General features: G+C 39.6%; 2 protein-coding genes across 17 annotated transcripts in view; one reads left to right on the top strand and one right to left on the bottom strand.

Moving 5' to 3' along the window:
* BIRC6 (baculoviral IAP repeat containing 6) overlaps positions 1-26,831 on the top strand; it is a 255,140-nt gene that overhangs the window by 131,007 nt on the left and 97,302 nt on the right. For 15 of the 16 annotated variants that reach the window (XR_016229486.1, XR_016229487.1, XM_089326564.1 and 12 more), the window contains 14 exons: positions 475-606; positions 2,056-2,271; positions 4,572-4,755; positions 5,332-5,487; positions 7,995-8,128; positions 9,033-9,186; positions 11,110-11,226; positions 12,853-13,007; positions 15,080-15,206; positions 17,275-17,385; positions 19,066-19,199; positions 22,371-22,498; positions 24,787-25,349; positions 26,046-26,221. Coding sequence is in view for 13 of the 16 variants with exons in the window: in XM_089326564.1 (XP_089182690.1) it covers positions 475-606; positions 2,056-2,271; positions 4,572-4,755; positions 5,332-5,487; positions 7,995-8,128; positions 9,033-9,186; positions 11,110-11,226; positions 12,853-13,007; positions 15,080-15,206; positions 17,275-17,385; positions 19,066-19,199; positions 22,371-22,498; positions 24,787-25,349; positions 26,046-26,221 (2,487 nt within the window). In the remaining 3 variants the exon portion in view is untranslated. The remainder of the gene's footprint in view (positions 1-474; positions 607-2,055; positions 2,272-4,571; positions 4,756-5,331; positions 5,488-7,994; positions 8,129-9,032; positions 9,187-11,109; positions 11,227-12,852; positions 13,008-15,079; positions 15,207-17,274; positions 17,386-19,065; positions 19,200-22,370; positions 22,499-24,786; positions 25,350-26,045; positions 26,222-26,831) is intronic. The other variant, XR_016229488.1, reaches the window with a different exon arrangement.
* The window catches only part of MEMO1 (mediator of cell motility 1), a 652,780-nt gene that overhangs the window by 538,907 nt on the left and 87,042 nt on the right, over positions 1-26,831 (bottom strand). The gene's annotated exons all lie outside the window — the stretch shown is intronic.

Raw genomic sequence — 26,831 nt, 5'->3', positions numbered from 1 at the left:
AATTGTATTACTGTATCTTTTTTTTTTTTTTAATTTTATTTTTTGACAGGCAGAGTGGACAGTGAGAGAGACAGGGAGAAAGGTCTTCCTTTACCGTTGGTTCATCTTCCAGTGGCTGCTGCGGCTGGCGCACCGCACTGATCCAAAGCCAGGAGCCAGGTGCTTCCTCCTGGTCTCCCATGCAGGTGCAGGGCCCAAGCACTTGGGCCATCCTCCACTGCACTCCCTGGCCACAGCAGAGAGCTGGCCTGGAAGAGGGGCAACCGGGACAGAATCCAGCACCCCGACCGGGACTAGAACCCGGTGTGCCGGCGCCGCAGGCAGAGGATTAGCCTATTGAGCAGCGGCGCTGGGCCTACTGTATCTTTCAAGGAATTACTTATTCCATTAATTTGATGTATGAAATCAATGAGTAATAATTTACCTAATGTGTCCTTATCATTATTTAAGATTAAACATTTTGTTTTTTTAAAGCAACTTAACCTATTAAAAGCAAAACAGAAGGCTTTGGTGGAGCAGATGGAAAAAGAAAAAATACAGAGCAACAAAGGATCCTCATATAAACTCCTGGTAGAGCAAGCAAAACTGAAACAGGCTACTTCAAAGGTATGATCTAAACATCATAATGCAATTTTCTCAGAAAAGTCAATTTCTGCTTTAGTATTTTAAGTTATTTGACTGGTTAAGTATTTTTAATAATAATCAGGAAATTTAGATAGTTTTTTTTTCCTGCTTATCAACAGAATAAATCAGTCCAGCCTGGACATCTTGTGGAATGGGGGGCAAAGGCTTTTAACTCAAGGAAGTATATGATAAATGTGGATTTTATGTATTCTCTAGTATCTTACTTTCAAAGTGGACTTAGTTGCAGTAGCTTGAAAATAAAAATATGTATTATGTTAATGTGTGTTCACATGTAGTAAGCAAGCTTGTGTATCGTTTCTTCAGCTATAAAATTATAATTTAATAGATGCTGAAATAATTTCAATTAGTGTTTTGTACTTGTGGCTGTGTTAGTTTTCTTTGCATCAACTTTGTTTGAATTATGTTCAGGATATTTTAGTAATATTTACTTAAAATGGTAGTTTTGATCAATTATCTTTTTGTAGAACATGATTTTTCTTAAATTTTGTTAAAAATCCTATATAGTACTCTAAATAAGAGGTAAACTATATTCATCAGTATAGCTTTTAACAATATTGCCTTTTTGATTTTCTTTTTTAAGATTTATTAATGTATTTGAAAGCGTTGCACACAGAGAGAAGGAGAGGCAGAGAGAGAGAGAGAGAGAGAGAGGTCTTCCGTCCGCTGGTTCATTCCCCAATTGGTTGCAACGACCAGAGCTGTGCCCATCTGAAGCCAGGAGCTTCCTCTGGGTCTCCTATATGGGTGCAGGGGCCCAAGGACTTGGGCCATCTTCCACTGCTTTCCCAGGCCATAGCTTAGAGCTGGAACAGAAGCAGAGCAACTGGGACTTGAACTGGTGCCCATATGGGATGCCAGCACTGCAAGCAATGGCTTTACTCACTACGCCATAGTGCCAGCCGCTGCCTTTTTTATTTTAAAGGTTTATTTATTTGAAAGGCACAGTGGGCCAGGGGGACAGGGAGAAATAGAGAAAAATTAATCTTATACCTCCTGGTTCACTCCTCAAATGGCCACAGCTGACATGGTTGGTCTAGGCCAAAGCCATCAGCCCAGAGCTCCATCCAGGTCTCCCATAATGGGTGGTAGGGGCCCAAACACTTGGGTTCTCCACTGCTTTTTCAGGCTTACTTGTTAGGAGCTGAATTCGAAGTGGAGCAGCCAAGAGTCTAACTGGTGTGCTGATATGAGATACCAGCTTTGCAGTTCCAATTTAGCCTAGGTCACTGATCCATAAAACTGGCCCCATCATCTTATTTTTGAAGCTTGTGATTTGTTTAAATATTTTGATCGATAGAAGTTATGTTTGTTGAGTGAATATTCTTATTCCGTAAGTAAATTTATACTGAAAAAATGTTCTTTATGCATTAAATATACATTGGTTTAAATATTGTGGCTTTTTTTGTACAGCACTTTAAGGATTTAATTCGTTTACGACGGACAGCAGAATGGTCTCGTTCTAATTTAGACACAGAAGTTACAACTACAAAAGAAAGTCCAGAGATAGAACCTCTTCCATTTACTCTGGCACATGAACGTTGTATCTCAGTTGTCCAGAAACTTGTTCTGTTTCTCCTGTCCATGGATTTTACATGTCATGCAGATCTCTTACTATTTGTTTGTAAGGTATGTAAACTATTAGGCTAATTTGTAGGAATAGACTTAAGGAGTAGGAAACAGATTTATCATAGGGTAAAGTTTTAACTGATTTTGATTAAGAAAAATAATAGTGCTTCTTTTTTTTTTTTGCAGTTTGCATTTTTTATTGTGCCTTGAAAAATGAACTCTTTTTTTTTTTTTCCGTCTACTCCTGGGTACACCTAACTTATGTGTAAATGTAGTTAAAATATGAGAGTTTGAAATGTAGGTAATTAGGGTATGTCAATCTCTAAGCTACCTTGAATAAATAAGGTCAAATTATATGTATATCATCTCTCTATGTATTTTTAAAGATTTATTTTGTTTATTTGAAAAACAGAGTTACAGAGAGAGGTAGAGACAGAGAGAGAGAGGTCTTCCATTCCATTGGTTCACTCCTCAAATGACCACAATGGTTAGAGCTGAGCTGATCCGAAGTCAGGAGCCAGGATCTTTTTCTGGGTCTCCCACACGGGTGAGGGGGCCCAAGGACTTGGACCATCTTCCACTGCTGTCCCAGACCGTAGCAGAGAGATGATTGGAAGAGGAGCAGCTGGGCTCCAAGTGATGCCCATAAGGGATGCCAGCGCTGCAGGCAGGGGCTTTAACCTGCTGCACCACCGTGCGGGCCCTGGTCAGCTACCATGACTGCTTTTGTAGAGCATATTCACTATTTATACAAATCATTTTTAACTATTTTAAGATTTTATTTTACTTTTAAGATTTATTTGTTTGAAAGGCAGAGTTACAGAGAGGGAATGACAAAGATCTTCCATTCGCTGGTTCATTCCCCAAATGACCTCACCAGCCAGGGGCCTGGAACAGCATCTAGGTCTCTCACATGTGTGGCCAGGGCCCAATAATTACCTGAGCCATCTTTTGCTCCTTTCCCAGGTGCATTAGCAGGACGCTGGATAGGAAGTAGAGCAGCCAGGACTCCAACCAGTGCCCACATGGAATGCTGGTGTTGCAGGCAGTGAATTCATCTACCATGACACAATTCCGGCGCCTCTACTCACATTGTAATATTTAATTCATGGAATAACATTCTTTGGCATTCCATTTCCAATGATTGGACACCAAAATAGACATCATTATTGAAAACTTACTCAGTGCTAAAGTAGTTACAGGTTTCACCTCGCCTCGCCTCACCTCGCCCCGCCCCTCTCCACTCCCCTCATCTCCGCTCTCCTCCTCTCTGCTCCTCTCCCCTTCCCTCCCCTCCCCTCATCTCCGCTCCCCTCCTCTCCGCTCCTCTCCCCTCCCCTCCCCTCCTCTCCTCTCCTCTCCTCTCCTCGACTTATTATGTACTTGGAAGGTAGAGCAATGGAATGGAGAGAACGAGATCTTCCATCTGTTGGTTCATTACCCAAATTGGTACAGCAGCTAGACTTGGGCCATGCTGAAGTCTGGAATCAAGAACTCAATTCTTGTCTCCCAAATGGGTGGTAGGGGCTCAGAGTAATTAGATCATCATATGCTGCCTTCCCAAATGTGGAGCAGGAAGCTGGATCAGAAGCAGAACAGCGGGGACTCAGAATGGCTCCCAGATATGGGATGTTCTTGTCACGCTACAATGTTAGCCATTATTTTTTTTTAAGATTTATTTATTCATTTGAAAGGCAGAGTTACACAGAGAAAGAGAGAGAGTCTTCCATCCACTGGTTCACTCCCCAAATGGCCTTAACGGCCAGAGCTGGGCTGATCTGAAGCCACGAGGCAGGAGCTTCTTCCAGGTCTCCCACATGGGTGCTGGACCCCAAGCACTTGGGCTATTTTCTACTGCTTTTCCAGGCCATAGCAGAGAGATGGGTCAGAAGTGGAGCAGCTGGGACTTGAACCAGTGCCCATATAGGATGCTAGCACTGCAGGCAGCAGCTTTACCTGCCAGGCCACAGTGCTGCCCCTGGCCACATTTTTTTTTTTTTTAAGATTTTTTTTAAATTTCAAAGGCAATGTAATGGGGTTGATGGATGGCTAAGAGATCTTCCTTCTCTTGCTTTACTCCCAGATGATGACTATTCACGGCTCTGCCAAACCGAAGCCACGGGCGAGGAACTCTTTTCTTGTCTCCAGTGTGCCCAGGCACTGAAGCCATTATCCACTGCCTTCCCAGACAGTTTAGTAGAAAGCTGGATTGGAAATGAGTAGTAGTTGGTACTCAAACCAATACTACCATATGGGATACAGGTTTCCCAAGCAGTAACTTAGTCTATGCCTCTGTTACTTTTTAAAAAATAAAATTGTAATTGCTATTTAAGTATATGATTTCATAAAATGTATTACAGGTTCTTGCACGCATTGCAAATGCTACAAGGCCAACTATTCATCTGTGTGAGATTGTCAATGAACCGCAACTGGAGAGACTGCTGTTACTTCTGGTTGGGACTGACTTCAACAGAGGAGATATATCATGGGGTGGTGCTTGGGCTCAGTACTCCTTAACTTGTATGCTGCAAGATATTTTAGCAGGTTTGTCAGGATTTGTTTCTTATAGGTTATGACAAAAGTAGCTTGTCATTACTCAGCTAAGTAATCTTTTACATAAATTATAACCCTCTTAAAAACATAAATGTCTCATTATAGCAAAGTTGAGGCCGGTGACAAGTCTATATTTAGAGAAGTTGTTGAAGTGCATGGATATTGAACTAGTGCTTTCTTTATTAATGATACAATTGTGCTGGTTTACTGGTTCTTTATGTGGCCTTGAGAGAATCACTGTGCCTCTGTTCTTCTGTCAATTAAGAAAACTAAAAGTACCTTGTAAGATTGTTGTGGAATAAGTAAGTTAATATATGTAAAGTGAATACAATAATGGCTTGTCCTTATATATTGGGTTTTCTGCCACTATTTATTTGTCTGATATTCATAAATATTGTAGTGCATCCTAATATCCCTTACAAGGGTGGAATCTCATTTGCCTTAGATTCTTTTATGATAGAATGTATTCTGTCATTCTCTAACAACAGGAAAAAATTATAGTTTAATATGATTTATGAAACTGTGTGTATATTGTTAAAGCGATTAGAACTGTCTGCTTACATATAGGAGAATTGTTGGCTCCAGTAGCTGCAGAAGCCATGGAGGAAGGAACAGTGAGTGATGATGTTGGTGCAACAGCTGGGGACTCTGATGACTCTCTTCAGCAGTCTGCGGTTCAGTTGCTGGAAACTATTGATGAGCCTTTGACACACGATATAACAGGTAAATTTTTATTATTTTGGGGGAGAGAGAGAAAGGGAGAGAGAGAGAGAATGAGCCCTCCCATCTATTGGTTCACTCCCCCAAAGTCCTATAACAAGTAGAACTAGGCCTGGGCTGAAGGCCAGAGCTGGGAATACAATTCCAGTTCTCTACATGGGTGGCAGGAACCCAATGACCTGAGCTGTCATGGCTGCCTTTCAGGGTCTGCGTTGTCAGAAAGATGAAATTAGGAGCTATAGCCAGGTACCAGATTCAGGCACGTCAGTGTAAGATGTGTGCATCTTAACTACTAATCTAAATGTGCACTCATGGATAAGTTTTAAAATTGTGTTACCTGAAATACTCTTTAGTTCTTTCCAGTAAATGAAAATAGCGTTTCTCCATTAGGTCTTTGCCCCTATGAAACTACATGAGCTATTTTCCTGATGAGTACATTTCAAGTTGGTTTTCCAAGGAGTGCTTATTGCCACAAAGTACTTATATAATGTCCTAATTATTTTGTAATAATTTGATTTAGCTGTGTTGTAAAAATATAGAAAACATTTCAAGATATGTTGTGGTAAAGGTAGCAAGATTTAAAGAACTTGATCTTCATGATTCAATTTGTGTTTGTGTGTGGGAGGGATTGGTATATTTTTCCTTTTTAAAAACTGTATTTGTAAGTTAATTTCCTTTGTGATTTTGGTACTTCTTGTTAAAATGCTGTGGTACTTCTTGCCCAATATATGTCAGATGCTGTGGTTATTTTTCAACTGGTTTTTCATTCATTAGTTTTATGCTCTTAAAATATGATCTTTTCTGTCTAATACTCTCTTCATCTGTAGTAGAAATCTTCCTCCGATTTGCGTGGTGAACTGCCTTTCATTTATTATTCACATAGATTATACTCTCTGGGAGAGACTTTTTCTGTTTCTATCAGCTGAGTTAAGGATTTTGTCATCTGTGGTCTTGTGTGGGAAAGTAAGGGTTTCAAGAGATAGAAAGCAACTTTAAATTTTGGAAGCATCAAACAGCAAAATAATTTCTCTTTTATTATAGAAAAAGTAATTAGCAGCCCCCCCCCCTTTTTTTTTACGATTTATTTATTTGAAAGGTAGAGTAACAGAGAGAGGGAGAGACAGAGAGACATAAGAACTTGAATCCACAGGTGCATTGGCTGCAACAGTCAGGGCTAGGCCAGGCCAGAGCCCAGAGCCCAGAACCCAAAACAACTTCTGTGTTCACTACATGGATGACCAGGGCCTGAGTACTTAAGCCATCTTTTGTTCATAACTCACGCTCATGAGCAAGCAGCTGGAATAGAACCAGAGCAACTGGGTATCAAACCAGCATTCCGATATGGAATGCTGGCATCACAAGCCATGACTTAACCCACTGTGAGCCCCAAATTGCAGTCTTGCGAGTGAAATCTTTGCTTTTCTCTTAACTACTGGGTAAAATTACCTGTCATATGGATGTAAGGAAGGGGATGAAACAGAATGAATAATGTATTCATTCCAAGCATATTAATAATTATTTGAAATATCAAAGATCATGGACTTGGTGCTGGTGTTGTGATGCAGTGAGCTAAGTGCCCCCTTTCAATGCTGGCATCCCATATTGAGTGCCGATTTAAGTCCTGACTCATCTACTTTTTTATCCATTTCACTGCTCCTGTGCCTACAAAGGCAGCAGATTACGGCCCAACGACTTGGGCCCCTACTTCGCATGTGGAAAATCCAATGGAGCTCCAGGGTCCTGGCTTTGGACCAGCCCTGGCCTTTGCAGCCATTTTGGAAGTGAACCAGCAAATGGAAGATCAGTCTCTCTCTGTCTCTCTGTCTTTATCTGTTTTTTTTTTTTTTTTTTTTTTTTTTCCTATCTGTGTGTCTCTCTGTCTTTATCTGTTTTTCAAATAAATAAGTGTGGTAGGGCCGGCGCTGTGATGTAACAGGTTAAAGCCCTGGCCTGCAGCACCAGCATCCCATGGGGCAGCAGTTCGAGTTCTGGCTGCTCCACTTACAATCCAGCTCCTTGCTAATGTGCCTTGGAAAGCAGTGGAGGATGGTCCAAGTCCTTGGGCCCTGCACCCATGTTGGAGACCTGGATGAAGCTCCTGGCTCCTGGTTTCAGATCAGCTCAACTCCATTCGTTGGGGCCATCTGGGGAGTGAAGACTCCCCTCCTCCTACTCTGTCTCTACCTTTCTCTGCAACTCTTTTAAATAAATAAAATAAATCTTTTTAAAAAAAGTTAATATGGCTTAATTTAAGAAGAGCTAATACTGGTGTATTTCCCCTAGGAAATCAAAGATCATTGCATTAGTCTGTTTATTTTGTGTTACAAAGTGATACATTTGCATATTTATTAATGTTTAATTGCTAGGTGTAATATTTAAAGGCTTTATTTAAAATCAGTAGGCAGATGTTTTACATGTAAGTAAAATAACTTTCTATTACTAAAACCAGTGTATTAGGTAAATGTTATGTGATATACTCTACCAAGACAATAACTATGAATTATTTGAAGGTGCACCTCCCCTCTCCTCTTTGGAAAAAGATAAAGAAATTGACCTGGAGTTACTTCAAGATCTAATGGAAGTTGATATTGATCCTTTAGATATTGATTTAGAAAAGGATCCTCTTGCAGCCAAAGTTTTTAAGGTATGATACATTATAATATTCTTCACAATTTGTCTTTTCACTTAAACTTTCTGCTTAATAATTACTTAAAAGAGGGAATTATACCTGTTTGTCATCAAATACAACCCATTATTCACTGTCTTCAAGATGCACTAATTTACTGTAGATACTATAGTAGTTTAAAAAAATCCAGTGGTACGAAGAAAACTTAGACCATTTTTATTAATACAGGAATCAGCGATTACATATAATAATCACTAGTAAGGATGTGGAAGTATAGTTATAGAATACCAGCATTGCAGGCAGCATTTAAGTCTTGTATAAGCTGAGTTTGTTGCAGACTATGCTTCTCTATTAGCCTCTACTTTCCTAAAGGAGACAGTTGCGATACTTTATAGTAGTAGTGTTCTTGTAGCTCATGATAGATACTTCTTATGCTAGTTTCCTATAGACAAATAAGATATTTGGAGATTTTGGCAGAAAATGAAGAGAATGTTACTGAACCTTCCTTGTAAATCATTAAAATTAGAAGTGGAAGAGGCTGGCCTTTGGCCTAGCAGTTGGGAGACCTACGTCCCTTTTCAGAGTGATTCTCTTCCTGCAAATACAGACCTGGGCAGTGGTTGTGCGAGGTACTTGGATTTCTGCCACCCACATGAGAGAGCTGGATTAGGTTCTCTACTCACAGCGTTAGTCCAGCCCACTCAGTCATAGTCTGCCATTGGGGGCATCTGGGCAGTGAATGGTGAATAGGAGGTAACTCTCTCTCTCAAATTTTTAAAACAATTTATAAATGAGTTTTGGAAATTTAAAGGATGGGGAGAATATTTCTTTTGTAATCCTAGGTAAGTGTAGATAATGTAAGTAATGTGTCACTCAGTAGAGAGACAAAAAGAAACCACAATTTGTTTTATGTTTTTTTAAGCCAATAAGCAGTACGTGGTATGATTACTGGGGTGCTGATTATGGCACGTACAATTACAACCCTTACATTGGCGGTCTGGGAATTCCTGTAGCAAAGCCACCAGCAAACACAGAGAAGAATGGATCACAGACTGTTAGTGTTTCAGTGTCTCAGGGTAAGTGTATATCTACATTTTAAGACATACGCTACCCTTAAAAGAAGTTAAATTTATGTATACTATGTGCATTGAGAAATTGAGCTTGGGTGTGTTATTAGTGTCACAGCTGTGCTGTGAGTGCCATCCAGAGCTGATTTTCTTTCATTTGGTGTTCAGCAGCTTCTGTTTATGGTCCATTTTTTTGTTTCTCAAAATAACACCCAACAAAAGCTGGTTGTGGGTTCTGTGGTATTGACTGTGATTTCAATTGTATTTTGTTTTAGTTTCTTACTTTAATTATACACTTGTATTTTATTTAAAAATAGAATGAAACCATATTGAATTTTAATTTTTGTATTTTTCTAGTCATACAGGTCAGACATACTTAATTTTTTAAAAAACATCTTTAAAATTTTCAAACTATCACACATTTAATGAAATGTTGCAATTCACTCCAGAGAATATTTGTTATCCTGAACTATTTGAGAATCTGTTGCTCATCTTACATTAATTCGTTAGTTTAACAAAGCTGGATGTTATTAATGAGCACATAAAGAGGCGTCTTTCATCAAAATCGGGAATTTGATGTTACTATATCCAGAACTGAGAGCCCATTCAAATAGTAGTCAGTGTTCGGAAGCTGTCCTGTATCCACAAGGGCCCAATGCAGAACAATGCCTTGCATTTAATTGTCATATCTCTTTAGTGTTCAGTTTACAGCTGTTCCTCAGAGTTTGTGCCCCTGATGCTTTTGAACATTACAGACCAATTATTTTTTACAGTGTCCCTCAATTTGCTTTTGTATGCTGCTTGCTCATAATTTGATTGAGATCATGCATCTTGGCAGGAGGAGCACAGAAATAATGCTTTCTCTCATTGTGTGCTGTTTGGTGATCTGGGATTTTTGTTTGCCCACCCCCAGTGGTGTTAAGTTTGATCACTTAATTGAGGAGGTGTCTGCTGGGCTTCTCCATGGTTGAATTACTCTTTTACTCTCTGTCATAATTCTTTTGAGGTTTCAGGGAGCAGAGATAAAGCCTACAAATATCCTGTTCCTCACCAAATTTATTTTTTGAAAAATGAATTAGCTTGTAGTTTTTAATGGATTCATAATTTTCCTATTTACTCAGTGGGTTATAATTTCATTTATTTTTTTATTGTGATTGAATGTAAATAACATGCAGTTTATCATTTCAGCCATATCTTTGATGTGGGTGTAGCTCAGTGTCATGAAATACATTTATAGTGTTGCCATTATTTGTTCTGAGGTGTAAATCATCCCAGGTATGACCAGTAGGATCTCCTTTAGTCTGGTCTCTGTCCTTGATGTGTGTTTGTTATTGTTTGGGCCCTTTTTTGTTTTCTGGCAAAATGTGATGCCTCAGGCTCATCGTTTACTTAACTGCGTCATTGTGATAATTAGCCACTTTGCGAGCAGTATAGTATTTCAGAACCTTTTTAAAGGATTGACGTGGGTTAGGAGCTATGATTTGTATGCCAGATGTTTTTGTTGTTATTTTGGTGGCTCTTTTCATGGGCAGAACTAGGTTCTCTGTGTGTGTGTGTGTGTGTGTGTGCGTGTACACAGACATTTGCACCTATATTTTTGTATCTAGCCCCATGGAGTCTTATTCTTTTTTTTAGAATCCATACCTCTTTCCTCTGACAGTGAGAAACATGGCTCTCTTTGTCCTTATTATCATGACTTTGCTATTTAATTTACCTATCTCTGTATAGCCACTCTCTGTTTCTAACCACCTTGCACAGATGTTTTCCCCCTGCTCTCGCTCTGATAGCACATACCAGGCTGTTTTTACGTTGTGCCTTCAGATGTCAACATTTCATTGTAGGACATGGAGACAAGAGTAATTATGGTCAAATATGCTATATGCTTTCTCCCCACCCCACCGTACCCTACCCGACCCTAATTGCTTTTTATAGCCCTAGATGCTCGCCTTGAAGTTGGTCTTGAACAGCAGGCAGAACTTATGTTGAAAATGATGTCAACTCTGGAAGCAGATTCCATTTTACAGGCACTAACAAATACATCTCCTACATGTAAGTAAAACTACCCTTCTTAGAGTATTGTAATATGTGCTTTATCTCTTGATTGTTTTCAAGTGTGTTGAACAGGGGCCATTTTAAGAATTCCATGGGTGTTGTGAGTTTGAGTGTATCACTTCTCCCCCTCTAAATTAGTAGCATATTGAGAATTAAGACAAGGAATCAACAAATGGTAAAAGAGCATGCCAAATAGCTCCATGTAGTGCTCTAGACTCAGTCTAAAACCTGAATTATGCTTTTATTTTTGTACTATTATTTAGTTAATGAAATTCCTAGAGAAGCCTAAGGGATTAGCTAGTGGACTGTGATTTCATTTCATTATGGATGTGTCATACAGTGGATTTTTTTTTTATAATAAAATCTTCACCATCTTAAAAGACTAGAATGCAAAGCATAGGATAGAATGACATCCCTGTGGGCCTGCTAACTGATCCCAGAACTGAGAGGATTTATTACCTTTCTACAGAAAAGGACAGTGTATTTTTCTTCTGAAAGGTTGCCATATAGTATATTGTTGTGTGCACTCAGCTTTGATGTGGTAGATAAGATGTAAATAAATGGGCATTGCTGTGCTACAGAAACATGTGGCCTGCTAGATCTGGCCATCAGATCATGGTTTGCTGACCTTGATGTACAGTGCTAGACTTCTGTAGACCTCTGCATGTCGGAGGAGTACAGTTACATAGCCCCCTGTGTCTCAGGAGCAAAGATGAAAGAGCCATGCTATGGAGAGGATGATGGTTTCATTTTTCTTAGGCCTGTAAACCACACCACCTTCCCTGGAATAGAGTGAGTAAAGTCGTAGAGATGGTAGCTACAACCTAGATGATCGCCTCTGCTCCTCCCCTGAAGGAGACTTCACAACCCTTAGCAATAGAGAAGTTTGAGGTTTTTTTCCTTCTGTAAGTTAAATTGAATCTTTTCGATTTACAATCGTCATTTATTTCTTGTTTTAGAAGCTATAGAGAAGAGAAACAGAGACAGTGCTCTGTAATCTTGGTCTTGGTACACCAGTACTGTTACTTCTCATCTTCTTGTGATATGGGAACCCTTTTTGTACGGCACAGCCTCCCTGTGATCACAGACAGCACAGCATTGCTCAGAGTAGTCCATTTCATTAAACAACTTACTAGAGTGTCCTTTTGAAAATGGTACATGCATCACTTTACATTTTGGTTATTCTTCTGACATAAATGGGTCTCTTTTTTAGTATGTCGTTTTCCTCATAGTTTGATGTAGAACCTGAGCATCAGAATCTTGGAAAACTTTGCTCAGGTGATTGTGATGTGCAGTCAGCATTAAGAGTCAGTAGATCAAAATCTGAATTATTTTAAACTGCCACACTAGTTAGGTAATACTTTTCTTTCTCTTCCTTTCTTAATTAGGAAAAAATGCAATTAACAATTAACAGAGAATAAGTTCTTTTCCTTTGCTGAGAGAGTCTTGTGAATTTGGGAGCTTCCTTCTATGGTCTTTTTTATCTTTAAGTGATATTATAAATGCAGAATTTTGAAATACTAATATAGAACTTTGAAATAAAGAGTGCAATTTTAATTAATTTTTTTACCTGCCAGTTACCATGTCTTCTGCATAGTTTACCATACTGGTGTTTGTTTGCAGTGTCACAGTCTCCCACTGGAACAGATGATTCACTTCTAGGCGGTTTTCAGGCAGTGAACCAAACCAGCCAACTTATTATCCAGTTATCTTCTGTCCCGATGTTAAATGTTTGTTTCAACAAACTTTTTTCCATGCTTCAAGTCCATCATGTTCAGGTATGTCTTTATGAGAAATGATGCTACCCTGATAAAAGATGAAACTAACTGGGAGGCTCCTATTCAACCTGATAGCAATGATTTCATTGTTAAACTTCAAGGGAAAAGTGTTGGAAATACTTTGATGATCTCAGTTCCTTATGGGACCATCTGTAATTTCCAGGATTTTAAGCTATTTTATTTGTTTAGTTCCTATTAAGTCTGTGATCTCTTTTTTCATTAAATATTCCTTTTTTATTTATTTGAAACACAGAGTGACTGGGAGGGGGCGGGGCAGAGACAGGGAGAGAGAGAATGAATCTTTTTTTTTAAGCCTTTATTTAATGAATACAAATTTCATAGGTACAACTTTTGGAATATAGCCACCCTCCCATCCCTACTCCCACCCTCCCACCCCTACTCCCATCCCCCCACCCCTACTCCCATCCCATTCTTCATTAAGATTCATTATTATTTTTTTTTTTTTTTTGACATGCAGAGTGGACAGTGAGAGAGAGAGAGACAGAGGGAAAGGTCTTCCTTTGCCGTTGGTTCACCCTCCAATGGCCGCTGCGGCCCATGTGCTGCGGCCGGCGCACCGCGCTGATCCGAAGGCAGGAGCCAGGTGCTTCTCCTGGTCTCCTATGGGGTGCAGGGCCCAAGTACTTGGGCCATCCTCCACTGCACTCCCTGGCCACAGCAGAGAGCTGGCCTAGAAGAGGAGCAGCCAGGACAGAATCTGGTGCCCAGACCGGGACTAGAACCCGATGTGCCGGCGCCGCTAGGTGGAGGATTAGCCTATTGAGCTGCGGTGCCGGCCAAGATTCATTTTTAATTAACTTTATACTCGATAAAGACCAACTCAGTAAAGATTTCAACACTTTAGAATGAATCTTCTATCTGTTCGTTCACTCCCCAGTGGCTAGCAGCCGGGAGCCGGGAGCTCTGTTCAGGTTTTCCATGTGTGTGGTAGTGGTCTCAGTATGTAGGCCATCTTGATGTTGTTGCCCAGGCACATTAGTGTGAGCTGAATTGAAAGTGGAATGCTTGGGAATCCAGCTGGTGTTCCAGTAAGGGGTGCTGGCATTGCAGGCGATTGCTTTATCTGCTCAGTGCCAGCATTTTTCCCTAAATCTGATTTCAGGGCTTGAATCACCTGTTGTAATTTAGTAAAAAATTTATGAGGCAAATTGTAAATTTGAATTCAACTAATTTTTTAAAAGATAGATTTTTTTATTTGAAAGTCAAAGTTACACAGAGAAAGAAGGAGAGGCAGAGAGATGAGGTCTTCCATCTCCTGGTTCACTCCCTAATTAGCCACAATGGCCTGTGCTATGCTGATCCAAATCCAGGGGCCTGGAGCTTCTTCCAAGTCTACCATACAAGTACAGGGGCCCAAGGACTTGGGCCATCTTCCAGTGCTTTCCCAGGCCATAGCAGAGAGCTGGATTGGCAGTAGAGCAGCTGGGACTCGAACTGGCACCCATATGGGAACCCGGCGCTGCAGGTGGAGACTTAGCCCACTCTGCCACAGCACCAGCCCCTGAACCAAATTTTGTTTCATCAAAAATTTGAAGTGAGGTTTGCTTGTCAACTGAATTATATAGTAACTGGTGGACGTATTTAATAGCATAACTTAATTTTTCAAAACGGAAATTTATTTATTTATTTGAAAGCCAGAGAGGCAGACAGAGAGAGAGAGAGAGAGAAAGGAGAGAGAAAGAAAGATATTGGAATTTTTCCATTGGTTGATTCACTCCCCAAATGGCCACAATGTCTGAGGCTGGGCTAGGCTGAAGCCAAGAGCCACGAACTTGTTTCATGTCTCCCATGTAGTTGCTGGGGCCCAAGTACTTGAACCATTTTCTGCGGCTTTTCCTAGGCCGTTAGCAGGGACCTGTATCAGAAGTGGAGCAGCCGTGACAGGAACCAGCTTCCATATGGGATGCTGGAATTACAGGTGACGGTTTAACCTGATATGCAACAATGCTGGCCCCAGGATAAATTCTTTATTCGTGATAAGGTTTTATATACAAGTTTAAATGATATTTCATAATAATATATTTTTATTCTGTGAATTTATTCTTTTTCAGTTGGAATCACTTCTCCAGTTGTGGCTCACATTGAGCCTGAATTCTAGTTCATCTGGAAATAAGGAGAATGGAGCTGACATTTTTTTATATAATGCTAATCGAGTACCTATCATTTCATTAAATCAAGGTAAGATTTATTAGAAGGAAAATCATTAATATAGTATAAAGAACAGTTCAAAAGATTATGATTAGATAAAAATATGTCTAGTCATTTTCGGTGGGATTATATTTTAGTGGGGGAAGCCACCTCTGCCACCATCTTTTAAAAAATGCACTGACTTAGCAAGAAAAAACAATTATTTTTGTCTGTTTTCTGCTATTCCTATGCGCAACTAAAGTTTACAGTGTTCTGTTGCTCTTCACGTTGTATTTCTGCAGAGTTGTGTTTCCTTTGACTGTTCTGTTACAGCAGATTTTTTTCTTTCCCCAAATGTGGGTTATTCCCTGGTTGGCCTCCTGTTGAAGGATGTCGGTTTCCAGTAGCAGTTTATTTTTTTCCTTGACAGATGCAATATATGAAAGTAGAATCAAATATCTCAATAGGAAAACAACTATTCTTAAGCTCTTGTTATAGCAATTTCTTTCAGATAACTTTTAAGAAAAGTATTTCTGAGGCTTTTTCCATTTCGTGCTCAGCTGTTAAAAATCTGTCTTCCAACTGTTGTGACAGATCAAACTGGTTTATGATTCCATTTAAACTTGCATTGTATCAGCACTACCTACCCCTGGTTTAATCCATAGATTTCTGTTTCTTCCACTGTGTTATTTAAAAAACAAATTTTTAAAAGATTACTTATTTTTTGAAAGGCAGAGTTACGTAGAGAGAGGGAGAGACACAGAGAGAATTCCGCATCCTCTGATTCACTCCCCAGTTGGTAATGGCCAGGACTGGCCCAGACTGAATACTGGAACTTTATCAGTGTCTTCCAGGAGGATGCCATGGGCCCAAGTAGTTGGGCCATCATCTTTTGCTTTTCCAGGTACATTAGCAGTGGCACAATCCAAAGTGGAGCAGCTAGGACTCAAACTGATTTTCATATGGAATGCTGGCATCAGTGGCAGTGGCTTAATATGCTGAACCACAGTGCCAGCTCCTAAAAAAAAAATTTAAAGATATATTTATTTAATTATTTGAGAGGCAGAGCGAGCCACACATACACTAAGATAGATATCTTCCATTTGAGTTTTACTTCCCAAAATGACGACAACAGCTGGGGCTGGGCCAGTTGTAGGAATTCTGTGTGGGTCTCCCACATAGGTGGCCAGAACCCAAGGGTCATATCTGTTGCCTTCCAGGGGCGTTAGCAGGAAGGTGGGTAGAAAGCAGAGGTGGGACTCAGTGCCAGGCACTGCAGTATGAGAAGTTGCCATCCCAAGGGGCATTTTAAGCGCTTTGCCAAATGCCCACTCTGTGTTTGTACATTTTTAACAACTTCTTTCGCTTCTACAGCTGCCGTGAGTTCTTCATATCTGGGCCTTCCTAGCTACCCAGTTTTTGTTGTGAAGTTACATTAGTTTTCATTAATCTGTCCCAGATCTTCCATTTTTCCTTATTATTTTCAGCTTTTGGTTTTATAGAATATGAAGTGTTGTGTGTGTGTGTGTGTGTTTTTTTTTTTTTTATTAAAGATTTATTTATTTGAGAGGCAGGGGCAGAGAGAGAGGTCTTCCATCTGAAGCCAGGATCCAGGAGCTTCTTCCAAGTCTCCTACATAGGGGCAGGGGCCCAAGGACTTGGGCCATCTTCTGCTACTTTCCCAGGCCATAGCAGAGAGCTGGATTGGAAGTGTAGCAGCCGGGATTCCAACTAGCGCCCATATGGGATACCGGTACTGCAGGTGGCACTTTTACCTGCTATGCCACAGCACTGGCCCCAAAATATGAAGTTTTTTGTAGCACACAAACTATGTTGCTGTAGAAAAGACTGTAGTTAGGAAAGTTACAGCAATTTGTGTTGATAACATCATTTATGGGTTGTACGCTGAGTATTAAGCTTAACCATAAGATGTTATTCTCTCTCAGTGCTTGAGTTGTATTTAATGGGGGAATCTTCATTTTATATTTTGAGGATACTAAGTAGTGAAGTAACTTAAAGAAATGAAGTCTTGTTTTTGAATTTATTCATTTGGTTTTTAATTTTTAGTAAACGTTGTTTTTCTGAGTAAATATGTTTCCTTTTTCTCTTTTCTACATAGCGTCAATAACTAGCTTTCTCACAGTGCTAGCTTGGTATCCCAATACTTTGCTTCGGACATGGTGCCTCGTGCTTCATAGCTTAACACTCATGACAAACATGCAGCTTAACTGTAAGTTCAAAATCTATTCATTTAACTCTGATATACACATTAATGGTCTTGGTATCTGTTAAAGTAGATGGTTCTAAGAAGTGACACATGGGTCAGAACCGATTGAATTCCTCATTTGAATATGCCTTTTCTGAATTTGTTTTTACCTTTCTTATGCTTTGTACTTTTAAATTCTGATAGTACAAATATCCTTCCCTTTATTGCCCAGTAGATGAAGTTCAAATCACATTTTTATCTCCTTAATACTTGCCAATTATCAAAACTGATTGTTTTTAACATGTAATTTCAGACTCCTCCAAGGATTTATCTTGGTTATTTTAAGGAATATTTGTACTTAAAAATATTTTCCCTCTGTGCTATTCGTAAACGTGTATTACTAGATTCCTAGGTTTTGTTTTCTCCATCTTAAAGATATGTTTATTGAATGTAGTGGCTGTTTTTCAGATTCTAATATCCTGTTAAGTTTTCTACTCTTTTCACCGCACTCCAACTCCCCTTTTAATTTAGTGTAGTAAAATAATACAAGCCTCTTCAAAAGAAGCATGGAGTGTTTTTTTTGTGACATTATCCGTTTGTGTGGTATGAACATACTCCACTGTGTTATATAGTATTTATTGATTTTTACATTTCCCATTTAGGTCAAGGTTCTGTTTGGCATTCTTGATTGTCTTGTGAAGTAGGGATCAGAGTTTGTATTAGAAAACAAGTATTAGCCATTTGTGAATTTCAGTCTTCATTCATCTTCAGGTTATGATAACATGTGGATGGATTTTATTTCTGTTCAGAAATAACATTTTTTTAAAAACAATCTTTAAAAAAAAAAAAGATTTACTTACATATTTGAAAGTCACAGTTACACAGAGAGAGGAGAGGCAGAGAGAGAGAGGTCTTCCATCCACTGGTTCACTATCCAGTTGGCCGCAACAGCCAGAACCGTGCCAATCTGAAGCCAGGAGCCAGGAGCTTCTTAAGGGTTTCCCATGCGGGTGCAGGGGCCCAAGGACTTGGGGCATCGTCTACTGCTTTCCCAGGCCATAGCAGACAGCTGGATCGGAAGTGAAGCAGCCAGGACTAGAACCGGCACCCATAGGGGATGCCGGCGCTTCAGGCCAGGGTGTTAACCCTCTGTGCCACAGTGCCGGCCCCCAGAAATAACATCATTAACTAAAGAGTTCTGTCAGATTGACAAAGCTGTTAATATGGCTTAACATCAAAGTGCCATTCTTTCATACTTGGAAAGTGTTTCCCAAAAATGGGGGTCAAAATTACCACTGTCTGATACTGAGGATAGATTTAGCCCAAAGAGTGTTATTCAGCTCACAAAACTGATATGTTTCCTGTACATTAGTTCCCAGTATAAAATGTGTTTAAGTTGTACAAAGGAATAAATTTTGCCTCCATTTCTTTCTTGGCAACTTGACTATATGTTGGATAAGATGCACATTAAACTCAAGTATTTTCATAAACATAGAGAAAAGGCAGGCAGAGATACATGGTAGGTGAAAATAGAGATGTTCAGCTCAGTAGAGACGAAACCTTCTTAATAAAAACGGTACTGGGGATATATGACCAAGTTTTCCCTGGCACTAAAAATGTTTTCAGATATACTTTCCATTGTTTCATTGTCTGTTAAGAGGTTCTTTTTTGTTTGTTTGTTTGTTTGTTTGTTTCTTCTTATAGCTGGATGCAGTAATGCTATTGGAACTCAGGAAAGTACTGCACATCTGTTGGTTTCAGATCCAAACCTTATTCATGTGTTAGTAAAATTTCTTTCTGGCACCAGTCCACATGGAACAAATCAACACAGTCCACAGGTAGTATACTTTTAACTAGTGATGTACCTATACTATTTAAGAAACAGTATTTTAAAAGTAGAACTATGTAACATTTTCATTGCTAAAGTGTTTAATAATAGCCTTTTATGTATCAATATAATAAAATATTTTGATGTTATACTGACAGTAAAAGTAGGTGGTAAATTATCTTTTAGAGTAATGTTATTAAGTTTTGATGTAGGTAAATGTTTTTGTAATATATTTTGGATTATTTAATAAACGTTTTGAATAAAAATGAGTACTTATTAAAAAATTAGGAAAGCACTTGGAAAATTTTGAAATTAAAAAATTTACAAATGTATCATTTTTGATATTCTCTACCATCAAGATTTACGTTGTACCTTAATCATTTTATGATATTAATGATTTTGTTTAACTATAAGCCTTTCTCTTACTATAGATTTTTTTTTTTAAGGCAATGTTTTTTATTTATTTACTTATTTATTTTTGACAGGCAGAGTGGACAGTGAGAGAGAGACAGAGAGAAAGGTCTTCCTTTGCCGTTGGTTCACCCTCCAATGGCCGCCGCAGCCGGCGCACCGTGCTGATCCGATGGCAGGAGCCAGGTACTTATCCTGGTCTCCCATGGGGTGCAGGGCCCAAGGACTTGGGCCATCCTCCACTGCACTCCCTGGCCACAGCAGAGAGCTGGCCTGGAAGAGGGGCAAGCGGGACAGAATCCGGCGCCCCAACTGGGACTAAAACTCTGTGTGCTGGCGCCGCAAGGCGGAGGATTAGCCTAGTGAGCCGCGACGCCGGCTCTCTTACTATAGATTTCTTTCATATCAATTTAATTTCTTGTTACACTGCTTCTATATGAATATTTCTGCTTTATTGTATTTTCATATAACATTTAGTATTCATAAAATCTTTTTTAAATGGTGGTTATTTATGATTATCTTGAAAGTTATTTTTAAATTCCCTTTTTTATTTTTTAAAGATTTATTTTATTTATTTGAATTGCAGTTAGAGAGAGACAGAGAGAGGCATACACAAAGAGAAATCTTCTCTCTATTGGGTTACTCCGCAAATGGCTGCAACAGCATGGGCTAGGTCAGACCAAAGCAGGAGCAAGGAGCCAGGAACAACTTCTGGGTCTCCCATATGGGTGCAGAGGCCCAAGGACTTGGGCCATCCTCCATTGCATTCCTAAGTGCATTAGCAGGAAGCTGAATCAGAAGTGGAGCAACCAGGGTGTGAGCCAAAAGCAATATGGGATGCCTGTGTCACAGGCAATAGCTTTACCCATTATGCCACAATGTTGGTCCCATTTTAAAATTTTTGGCAGTTAAAAATCCTTATCTGGATTTGCCCTTTAGACATGCTCTTATTTGGTTGTATGATCCATAACAGTTATTCTATTTCATTTATTCAGTAAGTATATAAGAGTCTTCTATGTGCCAGATGTAGGTAATGTTCTAGGAACTGGAGATACTGGTATTTGCCAGTATTTCTTTATAGAATTTAAATTCTGGTAAATACATTTAGTCAATACTCACACTCTTTATTTTTTTTTTTTGAAGATTTATTTATTTATCTATTTATTTATTTATTTTTGAAAGGCAGAGTTACACAGAGAAGGAGAGGCAGATAAAGAGAGAGGTCTTCCATCTGCAAGTTTACTCCCCAACTGGCTGCAACAGCCGGCACTGTGCCGATCTGCAGCCAGGAACCAGGAGCTTCTTCTGGGTCACCTACACTGGCACAGGGGCCCAAGCACTTGGGTCATATTCTACTGCTAGCAGAGAGCTGGATTGGAAGTGGAGCAGCTGGGTCTCAAATTGGTTCCCATATGAGATGCTGGCACGCAGGTGGCAGCTTTACCTGCTATGCTACAGTGCTGGCCCCTCACACTCTAATTTTGTAGGTTATAATAAGTCAGACAAGGAGAAAAGTAACAGTAGAAACTACTAATAGTTAGATTTATTCAGGGTTTCTAATGGATGCAGAGGCATGTTACTGAGTGATAACTCTATATAAATTGATGGAGTTTGGAATAGGAAGACTCCTGGCAACAGTAATTCCAACTGTACTGTTTTACATGTACAAAACCATGCAGCAACTGCTTTGCCCACAATCTTGCAGCTTGTTAGTGGTGGAGATAAAGTGTCAGGGATCATGCTGCTTTATAAAGTATTTTTCCTCTTCTTTTGATTATGTTTCAAAAGCATAGTGAAGGTTCTGTAAGAGCAAACTTTTCTATTATATATAGGAAATTCAGTAAGTACGAATGTTATGGGACATTCTTCAGGTTACGTGGTGTGGAATTCAGTTTCATTTCTTTCACTGATGATGAAATAGAAATTTGGGAAAATAGTTTTTTGTGACATGGTTTACTTTTAGCTTTTAGATTTTTTGTGTGCTTATTGTTTTGTTTGATCTTCTGTGGATCACTTAATCTGGCTCAAATTCTTTTTTATATATATTTTAAATAATTATTTTTATGTATTTGAAAGAGTTGCAATGACTGGGGGAGAGAGAGAGAGAGAGAGAGAGAGAGAGAGAGAAATCTTCCATCTGCTGGTTTACTTCCCAAATGGCCCCAGTGAGCCAATCTGAGGCCAGGAGCCAGGAGCTCTGTGTTTCTCCTTTGGGTTCATGGACCCAAGGACCTTGGCCATCTTATACTGCTTTCCCACATGCATCAGCAGAGAGCTGGATCAGATGTGGAGCAGCCAGAACTCGAACTGTGCCCATATAGGATGATGGCACTACAGGTTGGGGCTTTAACCCACTGTGCCACAGCACCAGCCCCTCACATTGTTTGTTTTGAAATTGAATAGTGCATAAGGTTTTTTGTGGAATCAATGCAGACATTCTTTGTACTTCTAAGTTTTACAAAGGTATTTCTTCTGTAATTCAGGTGAATCTTTCTGTATTGGGCTAAATAAATGTGATGTAGGATCTCTTGTGGCACAGCAGGTTAAGTCTGCCTGTAAATCCAGCATCCCATGTGTGCGCAGGTTGGAGTCCTGGCTGCTCCACCTCTGATCCACCTCCGAGCCCATGTACCTGGAAAATTTGCTTGGGTCCCTGCACCCAAATAGTCAACGGTATAGCTCTTGCATTTATGCTTGATACTTTTTAAGTGAACGATTCTGTACATGGTATTCGTGAAGTTCTTTTCAGTGGATATATATGTCTCCTCAGGTTGGTCCAACAGCTACACAAGCTATGCAAGAATTTCTTACCCGATTACAAGTTCATCTTTCTTCAACATGTCCTCAAATATTCAGTGAATTTTTGCTTAAATTAGTTCACATACTTTCAACAGAAAGGTAAGTTTCAATGTTTTCATATGTTCTTAATAGAGAAGTAATACAATTTTCTGAGTATTGGGGACAGTAGAGATTAAGCATGGGAAGTGTTTCTTGCTAAGTTCACTGATCTTTTCCATTTCATTTCATTATAATTCTCTCTAGTTCCTCGATTCTGTAATTTGAAAAGAATAGAGTACTTTATAACTTGCTTTTAATGGTTTCATTAGTTAATATGTAGTTTTAGCGTTTTTAAATTTTTTTTAATGATTCATTTATTTATTTGAAAGGCAGAGTTACACACAGAGAGAAGGAGAGACAGAGAGAGAGAGGTCTGCCATCCACTGGTTCACTCCCCAGTTGGCTGCAATGGCTGGAGCTGTGCCGATCTGAAGCCAGGAGCTAGGACTTCTTCCTGGCCTCCCATGTGGGTGTAGGGGCCCAAGGATTTGGGCCATCTTCTACTGCTTTCCCAGGCCATAGCAGAGAGCTGGGTGGGAAGCAGAACAGCTGGGACTCGAACTGGCGCCCATATAGGATGCCAGCACTGCAGGCGGTGGCTTTAACCGCTATGCCGCAGTGCTGGCCCCAGGTTATGATTATTTTGAAGCTGTTTAAACTGTTTTGAAAGGGGCAAGGATTTGGTACTTTAGTTAAGGAGCTGCTCGGAATATCCACTCCCATATCAGAGTCCTGGTTTGCATCCTGGCTCCTCTGCTTCTTCTTAATGAGATTCCTTCTAATACCTACCCTGGGAGGCAGCAAATCAAAGCTCAGGTACATGGGTTCCTGACACCTATGTGAAACACCCAGGTGGAATTCTGGGTTCCTGGTTTCAACTTTGTCTCGCCTTGGCTGTTGCAGGCATTTGGGGGAGTAAAACAGCTGATGGAAGATCTGTGTGTGAGTGTGTGTGTATGTGTGGCTCTGTGTCTCTCTGCCTTTCAAATAAAATGAAAATAAATTTAAAAATTAAAAAATTCTGGAATAACAGTGGAAGTTAAAAATATTTAAAAAAAATATTTATTTGAAAGGCTGAGTTACAGAGGAAGAAGCGGAGAAAGGGAGAGAGGGAGAGAGAGAGGGAGGGAGAGAGAGATCGAGATCTCCCATGTAATGATTCATGTCCCAAATCGCCACAAGAGCCAGGAAATCTATCTCAGTCTCCCACGTGGGTGCAGGGGTCCAAACAGTTGGGCCATCCTCTGTTGCTTTCCCAAGCGCATTAGCTGGGAGCTGGCTTGGAAGCAGAGCAGCTGGTGGTGAGACCTAGGGTGGCACCTGTAAGTGTAAATTTCTTGTCATTCTTAGCATGCCGTTGGCCTTCAACAGTTTGTTAAATATTTTAGCTGAATTCTTCCTTCCTATTTCCTACTTATTTTTCTACTTTCCTGTTTTTTCCTACTGCCCCCTTGTTTATGTTTACCCCATAGGAAAGCTCATGGTCATATTCCACCTCCTTAGAAGTGCCTGTGGTTTTATGTTTCATTCTTTTTGGTTGTCCTTTGATTTAGCCTTTTGGTGAATTCAAGAAAAGTAGCGACTCTATACTTAGTTTGACTTTTTCATGGCATTAGTTTGAGGTTGATGCTCTTTCCAGCTTTCTATATCTTAGATACAAGAAGAATTTGAAAGTGTGCAGTTTTTGGGCCAGCGCCGCGGCTCAATAGGCTAATCCTCCGCCTTCTGTCCCAGTCGCTGCTCTTCCTGTCCAGCTCTCTGCTGTGGCCCGGGAAGGCAGCAGAGGATGGCCCAAGTGCTTGGGCCCTGCACCCGCATGGGAGACCATGGCTCCTGGCTTTGGATCAGCGTGGTGCGCTGGCCGCAGTGGCCACTGGGGAATGAACCAATGGAAAAGGAAGACCTTTCTCTCTGTCTCTCTCACTGTCCACTCTGTCTGTCAAAAAAAAAAAATTTTTTTTAAAGTGTGCAGTTTTTGATTTATAAGAGTGATTTATTTGAGCCTTTGTTTTTGATAATCAGAATCAGTCATGTTTACAGTAGCAGCAGTTTGAATGTATAATAAAGTAGAGCTCATGCCATTATGAGTGCCTTGTGATACTGAAGTATTTCATTTCATAGCTTCAAAGTCACTACTCTGATTTACTTTATCCTTAATTTTCTCTTTGGAATGCATTTTTTATTTTGTTTAAACTGGAGACAGTCAGATCTTGGAAACACATGGAAACATTGCTACCAAATGAAATAATGAATAGTAAGAGTTATAATTTAGCCATCTTTATAGTTTTAGTTACTTCCTTTACAACTGCTTAAATATTTAAGTTTTAATCCTCTCTCTGTTTTTTCAGGGGTGCTTTCCAGACAGGTCAAGGACCTCTTGATGCCCAAGTGAAGCTTTTAGAATTTACTTTGGAGCAGAATTTTGAAGTTGTTTCAGTTAGTACTATTTCTGCTGTGATTGAATCTGTCACTTTTTTAGTACACCACTATATCACTTGCTCGGACAAAGTAATGTCTAGAAGTGGATCGGATAGCTCTGTGGGTGCTCGGGCATGCTTTGGTGGACTCTTTGCCAATCTTATCCGTCCAGGTGATGCAAAGGCAGTTTGTGGTGAAATGACAAGAGACCAACTTATGTTTGATTTGTTAAAACTTGTGAACATTTTAGTACAGTTGCCTCTTTCAGGAAATAGGGAATACAGTGCAAGAGTGTCTGTGACCAGCAATACAACAGATAGTGTATCAGATGAAGAAAAAGTCTCAGGAGGCAAAGATGTCAATGGAAGCAGTACCAGTACTCAAGGATCTCCTGCCTATGTTGCTGACTTAGTCTTAGCCAACCAACAAATTATGAGCCAGATTTTGTCTGCTCTGGGCCTGTGTAACAGCAGTGCCATGGCAATGATAATTGGTATGTATTGAAAGTATTCATCAAAGATTGTTTCGGATACTCCTGTTTCCTTTAGCAATGTATGAATATATTTTCTTTTCACTTTATAGTAAAATGACTTTATTATAAGCCTCATATCATGATTGATTTTTACTAATGAAGACTTTTGCAGAATGATTTCAACTATAATGAAAGTGAAATATTCACATTTTTTTCCAGTTTCAAAACTATTGGAAAAGTTTAACAAATAACTTTGAGTTAATTAAATTTTGTGGGAAAATCAAACTTGTAACTCAGGCACCATAATTTATATCTAAGCATCTCTAATATTTGAAAAGTTAGGAATTGGACATCGAATTTTTTTATAGATCAGTAATATTTATTCACATTAAAAATGAAATAGAATGTTTTATTCAAGGAGTACCAATTTTTATATCATGTGTACATACATTCTACCTAAATTCTGTGTATATGTTTATTTTTTTGCTTTTTAACAATAGGGTCATCTCACCTGACAAAATATCTCCAAAAGATGCTCTTTTATTGTTATTGTAGATATTTTAATCTCTAAAGGTGTATGCATGTGTGTGTGGGTGTGTATGTGTGTAGCTATTGCGTCTGCATCCTTCTTTGGGAAAAAAAGGCTTTTAAGCTTTTCTGTTTGTTGGTTTTTGAGGATATGCTTCTGAAAAATGTGTAATCTTTTATTTCAACCAGGGGCAAGTGGACTACATCTCACCAAGCATGAGAACTTCCATGGTGGGTTAGACGCTATTTCAGTTGGGGACGGATTGTTTACCATACTGACAACCCTTAGCAAAAAAGCTTCTACAGTCCACATGATGCTGCAGCCAATTTTAACATACATGGCCTGTGGATATATGGGCAGACAAGTAAGTTCAATGCAATAACAGTTGTAGGAATTTCAATAGTCTTCTAGCAGTGCAAGTAGAGAGTAACAGACAGGATACAGTGATGTAATCTATAATGACATCTCAGTTAACTGTGTTGCCTCTAAGATTGTATTGCCTAGTGGTGCCATAGCTGTGATAGTTTGTGTAAATGCATTCTGTCATGTCCACACAACAAGGAAATTGCCCAGTGACATATTTCTCAGAATGTATTTCTACTGTTATTTCATGCATGACTGTAATAAAATTAAAACGTGTGGAAATGAGGTGTCAGTAGTTGAGAGACTATACATTATTAATAAAAATTGGAGAATAAAGTTTCGTTGGAGTGATACTTTTTTTTTTAAAGGCAGAGTTAGGGACAGAGAGAGCATGCACATACGTGCATGCTTCCATCTGCTGCTTCACTCCCCAGATGGCCACAACAGTGAGGGCTGGGCCATACCGTAGACGAGCCAGTAGCTTCTTCTCGCCTCCCACATGGGTGGCAGGGGCCCACTCAGTTGGACCATTTTCTGCTTTCTCAGGTGCATTAGGAGGGAGCTGGATCAGAAGTAGAGAAGCAGGGCCTCAGCTGTGCTCCTGTGAGATG

Source organism: Oryctolagus cuniculus, chromosome 2 (genome assembly GCF_051225735.1).
Source record: "Oryctolagus cuniculus isolate XC-2025 breed Fujian yellow rabbit chromosome 2, ASM5122573v1, whole genome shotgun sequence".
NCBI lineage: Eukaryota > Metazoa > Chordata > Mammalia > Lagomorpha > Leporidae > Oryctolagus > Oryctolagus cuniculus.
This window is presented reverse-complemented; position numbering and strand designations above follow the sequence as displayed.